Source organism: Anopheles arabiensis, chromosome 2, assembly GCF_016920715.1.
Source record: "Anopheles arabiensis isolate DONGOLA chromosome 2, AaraD3, whole genome shotgun sequence".
Lineage (NCBI taxonomy): Eukaryota > Metazoa > Arthropoda > Insecta > Diptera > Culicidae > Anopheles > Anopheles arabiensis.
In genome coordinates, this window is record NC_053517.1 from 42,212,163 (window position 1) to 42,230,480 (window position 18,318).

At 45.5% G+C, this 18,318-nt stretch overlaps 1 protein-coding gene across 1 annotated transcript; it reads left to right on the forward strand.

The window, feature by feature from the left end:
• Window positions 1-1,849: 1,849 nt before the first annotated feature.
• Window positions 1,850-17,976, forward strand: LOC120905004. The gene is made up of 8 exons (XM_040315619.1): window positions 1,850-2,182; window positions 5,177-5,359; window positions 7,433-7,851; window positions 14,584-15,082; window positions 15,200-16,328; window positions 16,407-16,596; window positions 16,686-16,922; window positions 17,001-17,976. Exons 3-8 carry the CDS (start codon window positions 7,689-7,691, stop codon window positions 17,048-17,050), a joined length of 2,268 nt encoding a protein of 755 aa, XP_040171553.1. The 5' UTR covers window positions 1,850-2,182; window positions 5,177-5,359; window positions 7,433-7,688; the 3' UTR covers window positions 17,051-17,976.
• The last annotated feature ends 342 nt before the right edge of the window (window positions 17,977-18,318 follow it).

The window sequence follows — 18,318 nt, forward strand, 5'->3', positions numbered from 1 at the left end:
CAACTGTTCATGAACAAAAATGAATTTCGAAAATACCCTTACACACCTCAGGCCGAAAATACACCGACCGGAATTTCGCGGCCGCGGAATTCCGCCTGCTGTCAAACCCATATACAAAGTGTCAACGGCAACTTTCCCGAACTGTCATATCCATACATTTTTCAGCAAGCGGAATTCCGCGGCCGCGAAATTCCGATCCGTGTATTTTCGGCCTCAGAGCTGCACAAAAATCTGGTTGCCCACTTGACTATCGCTGCAAATGTTCGCTATACGTTTGAAAATCTGTCACATTTATGCGCACGGTTAAGCCGCCCGCCGGTTAATCCGCCCCCGGATAATCGATGTTCTACTGTATTTTGATTTCCATATTTGAAATATCCTACCGAATTCTAACCCTTTTTGCCGGTTTTGTGTATACCATTTATAATATAGTAATTTGTTGAAGGGAAAAATGCTCATATTTATCGAAGTGATTATATTTTTAAATATCTCATAATTTCAAAATTTTTGAAACACTTCAAATGCATATGTAAATGCAAATAATTGCCTGGTCTTGAGAAGTAGCGAAAACCCCTGTACGACAAGCAAAAAAAGGTACGCCAGGACTCCACACAGCATAACACGGAGCGCAACATAACAACTGACAGCTGCTAAACGCTTCATAAAACGCTTTATTGCCGGTACCATGTTTTGAATATCCTTAGTAGGCCGCTCATTTTTCGTTGAAAAGCTACCAACCTACTGCGATGACCGATAGTTAATGAAACGCTTAACCTTCTTTCCCAAGCGTTTTCTCAAGCGTTTGGCAGCTGTCAGTTGTTATGTTGCGCTCCGTGTTATGCTCTGTGGAGTCCTGGCGGTAAATATGAGTTTGACAGTTCTTGTTTGACAGTTTGACTGTACAGTTTCAATGGTGCCTTGCAATTCGCTTATACCAAGAGCATCCGTGATATTTATTTATTTCGCTGGTGCGTTAAATTTATCTAGTAATTTATTCTAATAAAAGTACAGTATAAGCATTCGCCCGGCAAAAAATTAGTTCCAACACCATCACCGAACGATTGTTTACACTAATCATATCCCCCGTCGAAGGGATATTCCCCATACCGAAGTGTTGCTGTGTGTGGATAAAGTATTTTCAATGTGATGCATGCGGAAAACGAGTGACTACAGAGCGGACGTGGAAAAGCGGCGATGGTCGCGTTTTCCAACACATACACACACACTGGCTCGCAACGCATCTTTACAGCGACGGTGCCGTGCGTGCTCTTAGTTGTTTGAGTTTTTCGCTCAGAGTTTTTTTTGTTTGAGTTGCTGCTTTCCTGTACGGCCGTGAAACGTTGAATTGGCCAGTGCGCGGGTAGGTCACGATCTGTGGTCGTCGGGCGAATTCGTTTATAGTTTGTAGCGACCGCGGCAGAAGTGGTTTATCCATCCTCTAGAACGGGTTGTCCAACGCACGTGCGGAAGAGATGTAATGTACAGCGGATTGGAAAGTGGTGTTACGGCAACAGGCAACGGACCGCCCCGTGCTTGAAGGGGGGTCTCGAGCTCCAAAGTAGGTCTTGTGTTGTGTGGTCGCTGTGAAGCGTGTGAAATTGGGTGTTGAAACGAAGTGATGCGAGTGGCGTTAGATTGTGCAGCTACCGTGTGATAAGGTGGCAGTCGAAGCAAACGAATATTGTGTTAATTTTTATTAACCAAAACCGAGAAAGCTCTCTTTCCGGGGTCCGATCGGAAGAGTAATGGATGTGTGAAAATTGATGAAAAGTGTACAGAGATAGAACAATTTCATCCGTGCGTGTGGGATTGTGCATTTGTGTGAAAATTTTTGCTAACGTGGCCTCAACGGCAGATATCCCATCTCAGTGATCCGCTTGGCTGCCTATCATTTTCATCGCCTACTGTACGACACCAAACGGGCCAGGCACCTTGAGTTGATATTGTGCTGTGTGAGCATTATCAACACCAGCTCCTCAAACACACCGATTCGCGAACGGAAAAAAGAACGGAACAGTTGGGCTGGTACGAAATTGCCAACCCCGCGCGCTCCATTCACAACCTCGCAAGCCAAGCTGGATAATTCAATCGTAAATCGGTACCTGAGCGCCGCGGACGACGACTTCGTGTACTGTGTGGATCTGGACATCCGGCGCTTCGTCGAACGGTCTAACCCAAAGGCGTAAGTATGCTGACCTTCTTCCTTCCCCCGCTCCCCCTTCATTTCATACTGCATGATCCACGCGGATCCGGTCGAACATGTTGCGGTTCCAGAACGCGAACGTATGGTGTGGTAGCGCGCTGCGGAAAGGCTAACGGTATTTCTTCGTTACCAGTTTTTTTTCCTCCTGGGTCTCTTTTTACGGTTGCGTTGCCTGGAACTTGTTCGTAGCGAGAAGATGTATGAATGTATGTGGAAGATGTTTTCATTTCCACATTAAATCTTTTTTATTATACAATTTAAAATCTGTTGAAGATGATAAATGTATCAAAACCACTTTACGAACAATAACGAACAAAACGAAGAGTGATTTCCTAGCAACAGGTTTACTTAAACATTACATTACACATTAATTACATATTAACATATTATCATTACATATTAACTACATTGTAACTTCATTGTTTTTATTATGCATCGGATGTCGAAATGTATCATTTTGAACGTGACGTAATTTATGGATGGCCGGTCTCATGGTACAGTGGTCAACTCGTACGACTTAACAACATGCCCGTCATGCGTTCAAGCCCTGAATGGGGGGACCGTGCCCCCATACGTAGGACTTGACTATCCTGCTATGGGTAAATCAATAAGTCACTGAAATCCTAGCCCACTTGTAGTGTACAGGCCTTGACCGATAACGGTTGTTGTGCCAAAGAAGAAAAAGTAATTTATGAATAGACATATGGAACTTAAACTAAATATTCAATCATAATTAAACTCCCACCATTTAACTAAATATTCAATCAAAATTCTTCAAATCATTTAATATGCATTAAATTGCTCTTACAAATGGTAAATTAAAAAAAATGTGAAAGGTCATCAAGAACCTAATTTAAAAACTAAACTTAGGCTGTTTGTTTTGCGATCCTGTAAAATGTCATTGTACTACGAAACCTTTAGCAAATTATCCTCTCCACGTTTGATAAGCAAAATAGTACATTGTTTAGTTCGTTTATTCAACCAATGATTATATTACCAAATTGCTCTGCTGCAGCTAGTTGGATCGTACATATCGTACATTAGGTTATGATTCAATTTTGCATCTGCTAAAACATTTCTCGTCCTACTTGCTGGAAAGTAAACAAAAAACAAACAAAGCGGCACCTCAACAAATCGCTCAACAATCAATCAGTCAAATGTACGGTTTCTGTGGCATGCTTTTTCAAATCATTATCGATTGTTGCGATTTTAGTTGTAATTGGCTGATCCGATTTTCCGCGACGCGCCCCCATTGGCTTGGGCAAACAAATAAAGGCTAAAATACCAAACACACCACCAAAATGAGGGTTAGTTGCAAGTTGCACAACTGTGTTTGGTCTTACCCGCACCGACGGGCCACTAGCGAGACCGACGGCCCAGCTTGAAAACTGTCTATCATGCAAATTTGCCACAGGAAGAGATAAAGTTTAAGTCACTGCATCGCACCTCATTTGCTTCCTCTGGTTGTGTGGAGTGGTGGTAAATTGGTGAAAAAATTTGCATAATCATTATCGCGCAAATGTTTCCATTTGGCGCAATTGAAAGGGATTGACGCGCTGCTACGGTGTACGGCACCACGATTCAAGAGGCCTGTTTTTGACCAATTTTCGTTTCGTTCAGTTTGCATTTGCGCTTGATGGTTTGTGTATGTGTGTATGGCTACTAACATAAGCCGGTCCCGTACTCGTTTCTAGTGGTATTTTAATCAGACACGTATCGTTTTCAATTGCCCGCAAAACAGCAACAAGGAAGCGTATCAATTAACTTGTTTCGTTGTTTGTTTTTTTGCATAATTTGGTTAACACATAGGAATATCCAAAATTGAACTCGAATCATATTCCCAACTGCCTCATAATCGGTCCGATGATTGGTGGATGAAGCGTCTCAATCGCTTTGGACGACCGTTTGCACTCTGCAGGTCTTAGTGCTTCTTTTTGCTTTACCAGTCGCATATCCGAGCCGAGGGCATTGCATTGCGAACTGATTTGGAATAAATATTTGTAACGAAAACCACATGGCGTAGTGGTGGTGGGGAAAAAGCAACGTAACTGGCCCAGAAATCGCCCGTTGTTTTGCGTTTGTTTTATTTTGTTTCATTCCAGCCCCATCCTGGCCGGTGCCTCGGCATGATGAGATCATTTCTTGACGCACCAGAAAGAAAGAAACGGTCGGAAAAGCCAACGATCGAATCGGCCATTCTTAATTAGGTGCTAGCAAAGTAAAAGCAATCGCGTTTCGGGTTAATTATGTGTTTGTGTTTTTGTTTCTAATCGCTATTGTTGTGTGAACCGCTGTGCTATCGCTTCTTTCACCAGGGGTTTCCACATTCGAGTGCGATTGCTTTTGCTAGAAATGCTTCTTTCCGGTGAGCGAATCCGGCGAATCTAGGGAGAAAGGTGTTAATTAGAGTAGGGCAAACGATCCCTTCGCTGGGCAGTTGTTCGTTCAGGCAGATAATTTAGATGCATCGTGCATTTTATCCTACAAACAAGGGTGAAGGGCATATCAGCGGCATAATGGTTGTTGTTAGACGAAATTTGTTACATTTAAATGAACATCTTCTAACGATTGGGCGGTCCCGTGGTACATTCGTCAACTCGAACGACTCAATAACACGCCCGTAATGGGTTCAAGCCCGGATTGGACCGTCCCCCGTAGTATGGATTGACTATCTGGCTACGTGGCATTGAATAAAGTCTTGAAAGTCTGTATAGGGCGGCATATACTCGTAGGACGTTTACGCCAAGTAGAAGAAGAAGAATCTGCTAACGAATTAAACTAAACAGTTGAGTGATAAAAAAAATGTAAAACTTCTGTAACGGCTGCTCTTGAAAGTATAATGGAATTGATGCAGTTTTCAACGCCATTTATTGAATTTAGTTTAAATCTTACTAACTATCTAATAAGATAATAGTATCTCTAATTGTACGTTTTCATTCCTCTCTCTCTCTCCCTCTCATCCCGGCCATATAGTGTACTGATCTTTCCGCCGTTCAGCAGCTACCGCCGATTCCTGGTCCACAGGGTTTGCGCAAGTAAATCGTTCAGCCAGCATGACATCGTGACGTTCTCCATTGGCATCGGTACCGAGCGGCGCACGGTCGTGTGCTTTCGCCATCAGCTACTTCAGGACGTCAAATCGTCGATTGGAAAAAGGTGAGTCTGGTCGGTTCCGACACTGCTTTCCCAGAGGATCCGCCCGATCAAGCGCAAGAGTCGTTTTCTTTCGACAGGATTAATTTGTCATCGCAAATAATGCTGAAAAAAGCAGTACAGGCAGTCCCCGAGATACACGGTACCTCTTATACGCGGATTCGGAGATACACGGTTTTCTAAATTTTACAGTTCTTTGAGCAAATTGTACTGATTTGACACATCAATTCTAAATTGCCAAATAATTTCCCGTTCGATCGAATGTTAAAATCTATTTCAAAAGGTTTTGAACTGTTATATTCAGTAGAAACATATCAAATAATGAATTTGGTGGTTAAAATCATCCTCTACTTGCAAAATTGCACGAAAATTAGAGATATTTTAGCGAGATTCGACTTACGCGGAAATCCGAGATACGCGGTATTTTGCGGCCGTTTTCGGTCCCCATAAACCGTGTATCTCGGGGACCGCCTGTATAGCACTCTGTCAAGGGTAACGACCCGCACCCACGTCTAGCCTGGCTGTTGAATTCTATTTTTACGTCTAAGCTGCATGGTTGGTTGGTATATTTGGGTGAAATAGACTTTTCGCTATAAACAAAGTCTCTACTGCATTCATCAATCTCAACCAGTCTAGCGGTCAGGACAAAGGTCGGCAAAATGAGTCATGTTAGCCGAGAGGTCAGTCTGTCTAGTCCACTATTTTCACGTGCACAATATTTGCTCTTTCAAAAGTTTTGAATGCAACCTTTGGATAGAATACACACTAATAGCAAGCAAAGTATGCCGAAGAACCAAAGGAACGTGTAAAGCGTAGAGGTGTGGGTTTCCAACATTGGTCTTGAAATATAATTTTCTATTTTTAACTGCGTCGGCCTTCTTTCTTCGAGGAGGATCATTGCAAGAAATGTTGTATTTTGCAGGTGCGTTTCCTTCGATTCGCTTGAGTTTGTCCTCTACATCAGTGCTCTCCAATCTTTTTGGGATCACGGACCATATGGCTTTGAAAATACATTTGACGCGGCCTATATATTGAGGGCATATATTTTGTGGACTTACTTCAAAGATTTTGTATCAAAAATATGTTTAAATCTAGAATAAGCCTAGACATGCCTGTTAAAAAATTAATCTTTTTTTAAAATTAGAATCACATTATTACGGCTTCGACCGTATTTTCGAAGAAATAAAAATCTTGACAGCGGAAAAAAGTGCACGATATTCTTTGTAAGAAATAAGCTTTTCTGTTTAAAAAATCAATTATTTTGCGGATCACTTCTTTTAACGCTACGGACCACAGGTTGGAGACCAATGCTCTACATTGTCGGCTGACCATCTTTGCTTAATTTTTGTAATTTCTCCTGAAATATTGCAACGTTTAGCAAGAGTCGTTGCAAATCGTTTCGAGTATGAAAATAGAACTTGGCATCGATTTGATAAATAGTATTAAAAGCACTGTGATTTATTTCTATTTTATCGAAAGCGAAACTGGGTTACTTTCTGAAAGTAAAGCTATAAATGAAGTGCTTCGGTCCTCGACTATCGATCACCTGAATCCGATACACTATAGAGTAAATTATGGCTTTCTTCGACCGCTTGGTAATATCTTTGTGTCGAAGAATTCATTCCAATTCAGGTTACACTCCGACTGGCCCAGATAGTTACGCAAGGGTAGCGCGAAAAGGATCGGCTTGTGTCGTGGGCTCGTTTAGCGTACGTGCTCCTCGGGTTGGCACGATGCGCGGTTTGTCTGGCGTGTGCTCTGGCGGCATTGGGTGCGTGCCGTGCATTATGCCGCCTCGAAAGCAACCACCGACCTCTGTGGGTGATGCGGGGATGAGTCCGGCCGGATGGCACGGTGAAAGTGGCACCCACAATGTGGCCACACGCACTGAACTCGACCTTCAAGGCAACAAACAAATGCCGACGGAGATTCACTGACCTTTAGTAGGAGGAGGAGTTTGGGTTTTGGGGTTTACTTAGTAAACGCATCGGTTCGAGTGTTGTGTGTTGGCAGTCTCATTAATGGCAGTACCATGTTTTTTTTTGCATTTGTTTTCCTTCCCGCACGAACGATCAGCTTCGAAGAATCAACTAGCAGCGAATCAGCTACACCTGCGCCAAAGACCCAACATTACACCAGCTGGCGTAGTTCAACGACTCCTCCAACCGGAGGCACCAGTACCGTCACCACAGTTAGTAGCGGCTGTAGTGGTAGCAGCGCTCCCGCCACAACCACAACAACCGGCAGCATCAACAGTGCGTTGGTGAGCGGGCAAAGAACAGGAGAAAACCGAATCCACCCGCAGGAAGATCAGCCAAACGGCAACAACGGAATGGGCACTGAAACGATACTGCTGCCGAGTGGTGGAGCTGTCGGCGTTCATCATCAACAACAACGACGACAGCAACACAGTTCGGCAACCACCACCACCAACCCAGCACCACCACAATCGTATCTTATCGATGAGGAGGCTGCATTTGGCGACAAACTGAAGGGTAAGTTGAATTGAACTTTCTTTGATGCATATCTGTTTGTGTTGTGATACAGTTTTACATTAGGAAAGTTTGACAAATTATGACTTTTAAAAAGAAATTCATGTGAATGTAGCTAATGTCTCAGTGATACAGTTCTTACAATGAAAGTAATACAATAGAAATTAGCACAGAAGCATAGATAACTTCGGATTGAGAGAACTAATGATCTAAATGTGGTGATAAAGATGTTGAAAATTGTAGTATTGTCATTTTTTTAAAATAATTTATCTACCTTTTCTTTGTCATTTTACTACTGCTTACATGCTATATCCCTCTACTATTAGTCTAATAACGCTCTACTATACCTTTCGTTTACAATTCCGTTACGTTGTGTTGGTTTTGCACTATTCTTCTTGGTCAGTGTCGGTCTCGCCTTAATTTCCGTCTCACGCTCTGCCAAATTGCTGCTACTTTCGCTTTCGTTCGAGATTCGTTTTAGTATTGTTTTTTTTTGTGGCAGTGTGCAATTTTGGTTACTAAACTGCTGTCGATTAATCAGTCAGGTTGCGTGCTTTACGGTGGAAAACTAACGGCCTTTGCTCATTGTTATTGCGCTTAGCTTTTCTTATACTTTGCTGCGGGAGGTCTTGCTCAGCAGTAGGTCCTGTTATACAACGCGAAATGGAATGTGGTGGCGATTGGCAAAAGGTGCTGTTGCTGTTCGATAACGTGTTTTTGCAGTGATCTTGTTGAAAGATGCAACATTTTGAGGGAAATTACTCGTACTTACTTTAGAACAATACTGGAGATTTTGGATGAAATTAAATAAACTAAATATTGGGTTCATTTTGAATTAATTTTAATTTGTTTATTTGTGTATTGTGTTATCCTGATGTTATCTTTAATTCCTTTCTGTTAACTGTATAAGTAGGGGTGCAAATACCCGCCAGCGGCTGTTATCTGATCAAGTAATCATCAAGCAAACATCAACTAATCAAGATAACAAATTCCGATACATTGCGTAGCCTTTCGCTCCTACGGGAACTCGAGACGCAATGTTTTCAAACGACTGCCCCCTCCCCCTCTTCCCCTATCCATTTCAAACCTCCCCAGCATCTTACGTGCGAACGGATGGTGTTGCAGCTGGCTGCACGAAAGGTGATCACATTACTTCACGCGATCACGGCACGATCACTTTTCCCGTCGGCCGGCCGATCGGCGTCGTCATGCAAAGTGGGCCACACTTCACACATGGGTCCACAGAGCGCAGCATCGCATTACGTGCGGCCGAGATGGAAGGGGAAGGGTTGAAACTTATTACGAAATATGGTTACCACGCTGCTGCATCGGCCGTGCGGCGCTGCGGCGGTGCTGCACGGTAAGCTGCTTATGCGCCGCGGTCTGACCCATTGGCACAGCGTAGCGTTGGGACGTCAACCGGTAGAAAGCAAAAGCGTGGCAATGCTGCAAACCGCATCGTTTGCGCCCCTGCACCTTCCTAACAATGTGGCGTAACAGTTTTGAGTCCTTGTACCTAGTAGTTGCAGTTTGCAGCAAAGTCGCTTACGCTCTGCTCGATCGTACCTCGCCGTACTCTTGTCCCGCGCACTTGTGTGTGTGTGTGAGGTGCGAAAGGTATGCTGCAGTGGTTTGGATTATCATTGGATTATTCAATCGCCTTATGAGTATTTTTTGGCTTTTTAATAGCTCCTAATGCAAACATTCCTTTCCTTTAACGAGTAAAATCTCGCATAACGAGCAATATCATTGGTGTTCGGGATACATTATTTTGGAGCACATCTAAAATCAAGATCAAGATCGGTGTACATTGCGCATTTCTTTACATTTGATTATCGCTCAGGCAAATTAGAGCTTCGATACCATAGTTATAAGCATCGTGTAATGTAAAACTATTACCAGGATGTGTCGTATAATTGTGTGAGGCTAGAATGTGGGGTATATTGACGTATGTGTCTTGAGAACTCTGCTGGATCTACGTGCTGAAGAAGGCAAAAGTCTCCCCTGCCAATTGCTGTCAGTTTTTATTTTTGTAGAGACTTTGAGCCGATTGGCCTCATTTGCCTCTTTTAATCGGTTTATTAATTCTAATACATAAAATCTAACATTCTTCTTTGCAAGCCATTTGTGGGTTGATTGCTGCCAGGAGGAGCTTCGTACATTATTTGCTTTTTTTGTATTTGCCTTTTTTATCAGCATATTTGCGATGCAACCAATTATTTCACTTTTCATACAAATTATATGGGAAACCTCCCATATAGCGTGTTTTTCGTATGACGGGTGAGTCACTGGAACGGATTAACCTTGTTATGAGGGGTCCTACTGTGTATTTTTTATTTTATGTGGGGTCCTACTGTGTTTGAGATGCGTTTTTTCTTCTTCAACTGTTTGACTATTTAGTTTTAGCACGCACGAACTCAACAACAAGCCTTCTGTTATTCTGAGATTAAAGTGTAGAAATTAAATTCTTAATCAGTGACGTGTTTTTATCAACGTTGTTGTAGAAGTTAAGATATTCTATTTCATACATATCCTAAAGAAGTTTCATTTTAACCGATGTACTTAAAAAGCATAAATAACCGTCGACGGATATTATGTTGCTTCAACATCCCTGCATAGTGCTCTCGCACACCAACGCATCGTACAAAAATTCGTACGGACGGTAAAAACACACCAACTCACGCTTTTTGCACCCTCGGAATCACCACCCTGTATCATGCAGTGGTGTGCGTGTACAGAACGCTCTCGTTAGGAAGGGGTAGCAGCAGCAGCAGCAGCATACCCCCTCGACCGCAGACAGGCAACGGCATCAGCAGCAGCACAATCCATCCCACCCCTGTGTGCTGTGGTGTCCGTGAATGGAGGAGCTTCACAGGCGAAACAGTCAGTCAGTCAGTCAGTGAGTCTGTCGTCGTCGTGCAGCTTGTTTGCGCGCCCCCCGTTTGTCGTCGGTTGCTGGGAGCGTCGCACTGTACGTGCCGTGAAAAGGGAAAGGGAACACCGCTACGGCACAGAACAGCTTGGCCAATTCGTTGCGGCGGGCCAGTTCGCTTTTGCCCGTTGCTGTGTTTCGGTTGTGTGTGGTGCGTGCCGTTGTTCGCGTTCGGCTCACCTTCCTCTACCTCTGCTAGCAGTTAGGCGTAATACGAGTGCGACCTTTTCAACCTTCTCGCTCTGGGGCTCGAGGGCTGTGCAAAGCGTTTGTAATACACTGGTAAGGATGCCTGGCGATTAGTGCAAATAAATGAGTTTTTAGAGGTTTGCTAAAGGTGAAAATAGATATCGTTGCTATGTGTATGTGCTTCCCTGAAATGGGTAGCAAAGGTGATTTTTACGTGTGTGTGAAAAAGAACAGTGGAAAAAATCTACCCCATATTTCTGCTATTGGTATTGGTGCAGCAGTAGCAGTAAGGGCGACCCAGCGTGTGTGTGTGTATGTATGTGTGGTGCATTCCGGCAGATGACAGAACGTGTGCGTACGCTTCTGCGCAGTGTGCGCACGGCTCGTGGCAGGGAGAACAAAGAAGCTCTGGCACACGGTTGTAAGAAGAAGGAAACAAAAACGTTGGAATTATTGTACGCGCTATTGTGAAGTTTGATTCATTCAAGGGTCGCTGTTTGTTTACAAACAGCAGTTCAGGGTTGTGTTTGTGACTAATGTGTAGTCGCATAACGTTTCCATTTTGTGAAGTGAATATTTGGAAAAAATCAAACCCAAATTATTCAACTCAAGAGTTGTCTGGGCATAGAAGAAGCGGATTGAAGATTTAGTAAATCAGAACTTTTAGCTTTTAAAAACTCAATACTCAAACAAACATTTGCAAACCATTTATATGCCACACACTTACTTATACAGTTAGATTTTCGCTCTGCTGTTCCCTGCTTCACACTGACGGCGGGTAATATTTAGCACGCCACTAAACAAAACACACCGAAAAAATAAAACAAAAGCCCTTTAATGTTAGCACACACACACACACACACGCTCGCATAAGCACGCACGTCCTTTCTTCAGCATAAACCTGCCCGATGAAGGCGTCAAAATGTTGCCTCAATTAGTGTGAATCCGTGCTAATAATTATCACCCCATCCCCCTTTACCTCCCGGGGCTCTTCCCCTTTCCTCTGCTGCTGGCTCACACCGGTGTGTGCACCACAAACGAATAAACCCCGGAACCGGCATAATAATCAACATCCCCTCAGCTTTTCCATTGTGCGCCGCTCACCGCCCCTTTTCTTTGTAGCGTGGGGAAGCAGGTGGAAGCATCAGAAACGGAAGTAAAGCCCACCGGATCCGCTAGACCGCTCCACAAAAGGGAGGCCCCTTTAATGACGGCTCGCCCTCATTGTAGTCACACGAATCGTCGGGCTGCGCGAATTGCCTTATATCTAGAAGCGAGCGGCATTTTAGATATATCGCGTGTTACAGCGGTGCAACAACCATCCGGAAGCAGTGCAGCATCGAATGCTCGCTCTGAAAGCAGAGCGTGAACTAATCAATAATGCATGTGTTTGTGTGTGTGTGTGTGTGTGTGTGTGTGTGGGCCGGAGAAACACGTTTACCGAAAACGGCGCGATCCATGTGGTGACACTTTAGTGCACATATTATTAAAAATACATATACGTTTATCGAATACGAATATCTAAACACTAGACAGCGAAGAACGATACGGTGCCACATTAGTGAACTATTACAAAACAAACCCAAAAAAATGTAAACAAAATGCATGCAACAGTCGCTGCAAGCTGGGCGCTAGTGATTACAGCATCGCCTACTACTAACGGCCACCATCATCATCGTCTGAAATGTGAACGAGAAACAGGTGGATGAAAAATGGACCTACTTGCTACTTGGCCATGCTTTTGCCTAGAGGAGCCTGTGCGCCCATTTACCTGTCTCCATGTGTCTATGCATGTGTATGTGTGTGTATTTGTTTATGCCCATGTGACAACCGAAACCGGTGTTTGGAGGATGTGAAAATGAAAAAATGGAATCCGCAGCGTAGATTGCCTCGCTGGAATGCTGTCAATGCTGTTGCGCTGCCCACAGCTGGAATGTTAAGCATGTCGAGTAAAAGGAAAAGTTTGTCCCAAGCTTGCCTCAAAGCTTTGAAGCGTTCCATAATGTTTCTAATGTGTACCTTCAAATGATTGATGATAAAGGAAAGCTTTTTCGCTTGAACCTTGCGAAAAAAAACCGAAATCGGTTAAATTTGAAGTGACATTTATGTATAGCTTCAACCTACTGAAACAGTTGTGGTGTGCCGGTCGTGCTCTTTTCATCAACTCTCGTGATTCACCCCGCTGTGAGTGGTTTAAAATTCTCCAAGCATCATCCCCTGCGCCATGCCCTTTTGGAATACAAAATAGTGTATGCCATGCCACGCGGAGTAAATTTACGAGCTTGCGAAGAATCGGTGGCTTTTCGCTTGCCGCAATCGGCGCCGATCTTCTCCGCACGCTCTTCTCCCTTCTCCTTGTCCGGCAGCGAAGCTACGAAAAGGAAATCGAAAGTGTTTTAAGGTCAAGCCCGCGCGGTTAGATAATGGATTTTTTGGGTTACACCGTCCATTCACATTTGCCAGCCCACAGCAAGCGTTGTTGGCCGACTTTAGCGCGTTATTTTTTTTTCTTCTCTGTTCATTTACCCCTCGTTGCTGATCAACCCCCAAATGTGTGGACCTCTTTTTGGCACGGGTAAAGGTAAAGATGTAACCGGTGCGGTGGGTAGCGCCACAGAGATGAGAAGCCGTAATGGTAGCGCGGTAGAGCCAACCCAACACAACAGCAACTACAACCATAACACACACACACAAAATGCGCCAACATTTTGGTGTGGAACGTAATGGTTGGAAAGTTGGTGGTGTTCGGTCCCAGTGACCGCATTTCATCGGTAATTGGTCATTTTCCTTCCTTTCGCACGCCGTTCGTACGGGGTGGCACAGTCGTCGATGCAGTCCTCCTGCCCAGGAAAGTTCACTTTCGGCTGCACTACACACTCACACACACACAGACCCATAAAACACACTGGATTATGGAGGCGCCAATACGCCGCCACCCACGACTGGCGTAATGATGAAGCGGGAAAAACGGTTCGCGTTCCGATAGAGCGTTACCAACGCAACCACCGCAATTGCACAATCTGTAGCACATCGCGTAATGAATGGGACCTAACAACGGTCCGGGTCGCATGGTGGGCGCGATGGGCTTTGGGCTGCATAAGAAAAGGAGTTTTTTTTTGCGTTATCTTGCGCAGCGCAGCTTGCAGAGGGGAATTTAAATGCTAGCTTAGCCTCTTGCACCATTCGAAGGAAGATTGAACGATGAATGCAAAGTACGATTTGCTGCCGAACATCGCTTCCATGACAACGGTGAACGGCAAACAATGCCAGTCAAGGCCAACACTGTGAAGAAAACACGCACACGCTCTTATACGCGAAAAAACACATGGCAAGCGGTTGTCGTCAACACGTGGCAGTTGGTTGGTGGTTATGCAAACGAAACCAACCAACTTCAGGCACGTCCACTCCTCGGAAAAGGAGTGGCCTTCGGTACATGAAGGTTTTACCCGGCTAGATGTGTCATGGTCAGTGTCCCCATGACCAGCACTACATGTGGTTAATTAAAACTCCAATTGAATCTTAATTAAAGTAGACAAAACTATTAACAAAATACCTCAACTCCGTGTGCAACGCCAATAAAACTTACATTTCTTTTTGTGCTATTATTCGCATAGGTTTGCCGACCCATCCAGACACGTACGGAGATACGCAGCAGCAGCTGCAGCAACCGGTCGGCAGCAACGGTGCCGGTGTAAAGTTCCCGCCCGTGGTCGGAATTTATCGTCCACCGGCGGCAAGGCGTGCACTGAAGCTAGCGGAAAACGTGGTCCACCAACTCGCACCGCCGGCAGCCTGCGAGCATCCGAACGATTACGGTCATTTGCGGCCTTCCGCACAGCATCCTCCGCAACCACCGGCTCACCATCAGCAGGCATTGCAGCTTTTGCTGCAGACCGCCACCACCGACTGCACTGTGCCGGATAGAGCATTAAGAAGCACACCAGATTCCCGAGAAGGCCATCTGCCCGAAAAGGAAACAGCGGGAGCGGACGAAAAAACTAGCATCACCCGTGGGCAGGAATCGCAAACGCGCGTACCGGACACTGGTCGGGGGATAGGAAGTGACAGTGCCGGAAGTAGCAGCGCCATCGCAGCTACCTCGCCAACTGTAAGGTAAGTTATGGTGAGCTTTGTAGATTCATCCGGTGCGGGAAGGAATTTGCTCGCAATAGCGCATTTTTTTCTTGTGTTTAGTTTTAATTGACCGAATCTTTTCATCCCCCGTTTTAGGACCAACCGTCCCCATCGTGAGCGGCGTCCGGACCGTGCCGTCTACGTTCCCCGTGCGCGTCGTAGCTTAACGACACCACCGGTAGTTGCCGCAGCAGCCCATCCGCAGCCGTCCGTTCCACCAGACGCGACCGATGGCGGCATCGCTGACAAAGTGAACACATCCCCAGCCAAAGCATTGTTGCGCACGCCATCCAGTCGCGCTCAGCTGCCCGAAACTGGTGCCTCGTGTGAGACGGCGAGCGCAGCCACTGCCTTGCCACTACCTGCAACAGCGTCTTCCAAGGATCCGGAAGGATTGAGAGCGGCGGACAAGGGTAGAACGAAATCGTCGGCACTGCCAAGCGGCGCTACTGACGCACCACCCTACTGTGATACTGTGATAGACGTTCCGTCGGACGCTTCCGAAGCCGTAGGAGCGGTTTCATTGGAATCGTTTAAAAAACGAAGCCATAGCTTAGAAGTGCAGCAGCAGCAGCAGCAGCAAGCGGAACAAAAGCCAGCACGCCCAGTGCTACTGGAACAGAACGCCCCGTCGTGCCCGGAAGAGCCGGAGTCTCGCTTGGAACGTAGCCCTACCGAAACGGCCGCAACGATGCAGCGCAACAATCAACGCAACCGTAATGTGCGCAATGGGACGATGGCACCGGCACCCTTGAACGCCAGCCTGCTGATCACCACCGATCCGAACGAGGCGACCGAAAAGATCGATCGCGATGAGAGGGAACTGCGGCGGGCGTCGCAGGAAATCAATCGCAGCAATCGGCGCATCATGAAGCAGACGTTCAATTCGGACGTGCTGGAAATCGGCGAACCCACGCCGGTACCCACGGCAGTGCAGAAGCCGGCAAAGGCGAAACGCACCGTTGCTGCTGCCGCCCCGGTGGCTGAGGGCGAAGGGCAGAAACCGACCAAGATTGGAGTGGGAAAGCTGGCCAAGGATGCCTCGGTACCGAATGGTACGAGCGCGCCTAAGGGCGGCAGTGTAGCATCGACGGAGGAGGAAGAGGAGGACGATTGGGAATCGATGTACGACGACAATGGTGACTGTTTAAATCCGAAAATGCTCGAAGAGCTCACGACGGCTGTCGGGAAAGTGTCGATCGAAACGCCTCAGTCGGACTATAAGGTAAGCTGAGTGCGGTAAAATGCTCTACCGCACGCGTGTATTGACCATTTTTCGCTTTCATTTTTATACTTGCCACAGTCGTACGAAACCAAGCAGGCTATGCTGAACGAGGAAGAGTTTCCGCACGTGCTGGAGGTGTCCAGCTTTCCGGCCGAGTTTAAGACCCAAGATTTGATGATGATGTTCTCGCAGTACAAGGAATCGGGCTTCGACATCAAATGGGTGGACGATACGCACGCGTTGGCTGTGTTTAGCAGCTCCCGAATTGGTAAGCCTTGAGGAGGGGAATGGTGAACAGCTACGATTGACTTCGTGTTACACGATAAAATGATGTGTTCTCGCTCTTTTTTTAAACAGCTGCCGAAGTACTCACCACTGGCCTTTCGTTTGCACGCGTGAAACCGCTGGGCGAAGCGACGGCCGAATCACGCTCGAAGGCACGCAAATGTGCCAGCTCGCTGCAACCGTACCGCCAGCGTCCGGAAACGTGTGCCGCCATGGCGCGCCGCATGGTATCGTCGGCGCTCGGCGTGAAGCTAAAAACCGCCCCGGAGGAGCGTGAAAACGAACGACGTGTCCTGCGTGAAGCCAAAGGTAGGGAAGGAAGGCGCACCATACGCTCTGTCCGTGTGTTTTACCCTTTCTTTCTTTATTTCTCTCTTTTCGGAACAGAACGGAAAAGACTTGCGGCAAAGCAACGGGATGAAATTTGGGACAGCTAGTGGTCGCAATGTAGCGAGCTAGTCTTCACCCCTGCCGGACCTTCGCCAACGGGTTGAAACTGTCATTTGTCACGTCTGTGCTGCCACGGTTTGCCATACCTTGATATGGAAAGCAGAATTGTGTAGTTTTGTTGCCGCGAAATGAGAATCGCGATCTCATTTGGACTGTTTCTTATTTTAGTGTACTTGGAAGGAGATTTGCACACTGTGGGACTGTGTTACCGATTACTGTAACATTTAAAAGTGGCCAACTGTACGGGTAGAACATGTTCCCCCGGGTGTACTAGTGTGTGTGTGTGTAGCGGTGCGTATATGGCGAGCGACAGTAATGGCATGATTGTGTATGCATTTTTTTTATTTTATTTTATTCGATTACATATGATATGAGTGATATACAGTGGTGGACTAGTGGGAAGGGTACAATCATGGTAATAGGACCACAGCAAAATGATACCGTAGTACAAGTGATGATAACTCCAACGGGATGCAAGTGGGAGATTGCAGCATGTATGCATGTCGGCAATTCGTTTGCAGAAGTATTACAGTGTTTGGTTCACCGGCCGGTACAGCAATTATGCATTAGAAGAGGGAATGAGAGAGTTTAATTTGTACAGTCGTATATATTGCGAGGGAGGGCAAATCAAGTTGACAAGTCACGTTTGGAGCGGGTTGATTGAGACAAGATTGCAAAAATATATTATGAACTTGTAGACAGTAGTTCATAGCAGTAGCAGCTAGCTGATCACGTATGTTTGCGATCGTGCACACATAAAATAAACTCCGTATATACAAGCTGTGTAATGTGTGCGGCGGGGGAAATTTTACCAGCTCGCTCATAATGAACGTTTATATCTCTTATTTACAAAGCATCTATAATCGAGAGAAATGATCCTAATAAAGAATCTATTTGAGATGTTTAAATGTAACTTGCGATCGTGGTCTTTTATTTGCTTCTTAAACGGATTCGTCTTTCACTACATCAATCGAATGTTTATAGAAACAGTAGAATCAGGCTCGTAGTATAACTTCAAACATGTTAACAACTTTGGGCATTATCCATTATTTTCCAAAAAGCAATGAGCCCAATTTAGATAAAAAATCAAATTTTAAATTTTGTAAAATTTAAAAATATCGTCGTTACAAACGTGTAAACACACATTAATCTCGCAAATGTCAGTTTGTCTCAATGGAACATAGCGCCTCTAGCGGCAAACACAGAAACTATGGCAAGCTGCCAAACACGAGCAGGACGCCAAAAGTTTCATAGC

Coding starts and splice junctions, on each gene's coding strand:
- LOC120905004 (XM_040315619.1), top strand. CDS start 7,689: ATGGGCACTGAAACGATACTGCTGCCGAGTGGTGGAGCTGTCGGCGTT. Junction 15,083..15,199: donor GCTACCTCGCCAACTGTAAG/GTAAGTTATGGT, acceptor CCCCCGTTTTAG/GACCAACCGTCCCCATCGTG. Junction 16,597..16,685: donor GTTTAGCAGCTCCCGAATTG/GTAAGCCTTGAG, acceptor TTTTTTAAACAG/CTGCCGAAGTACTCACCACT.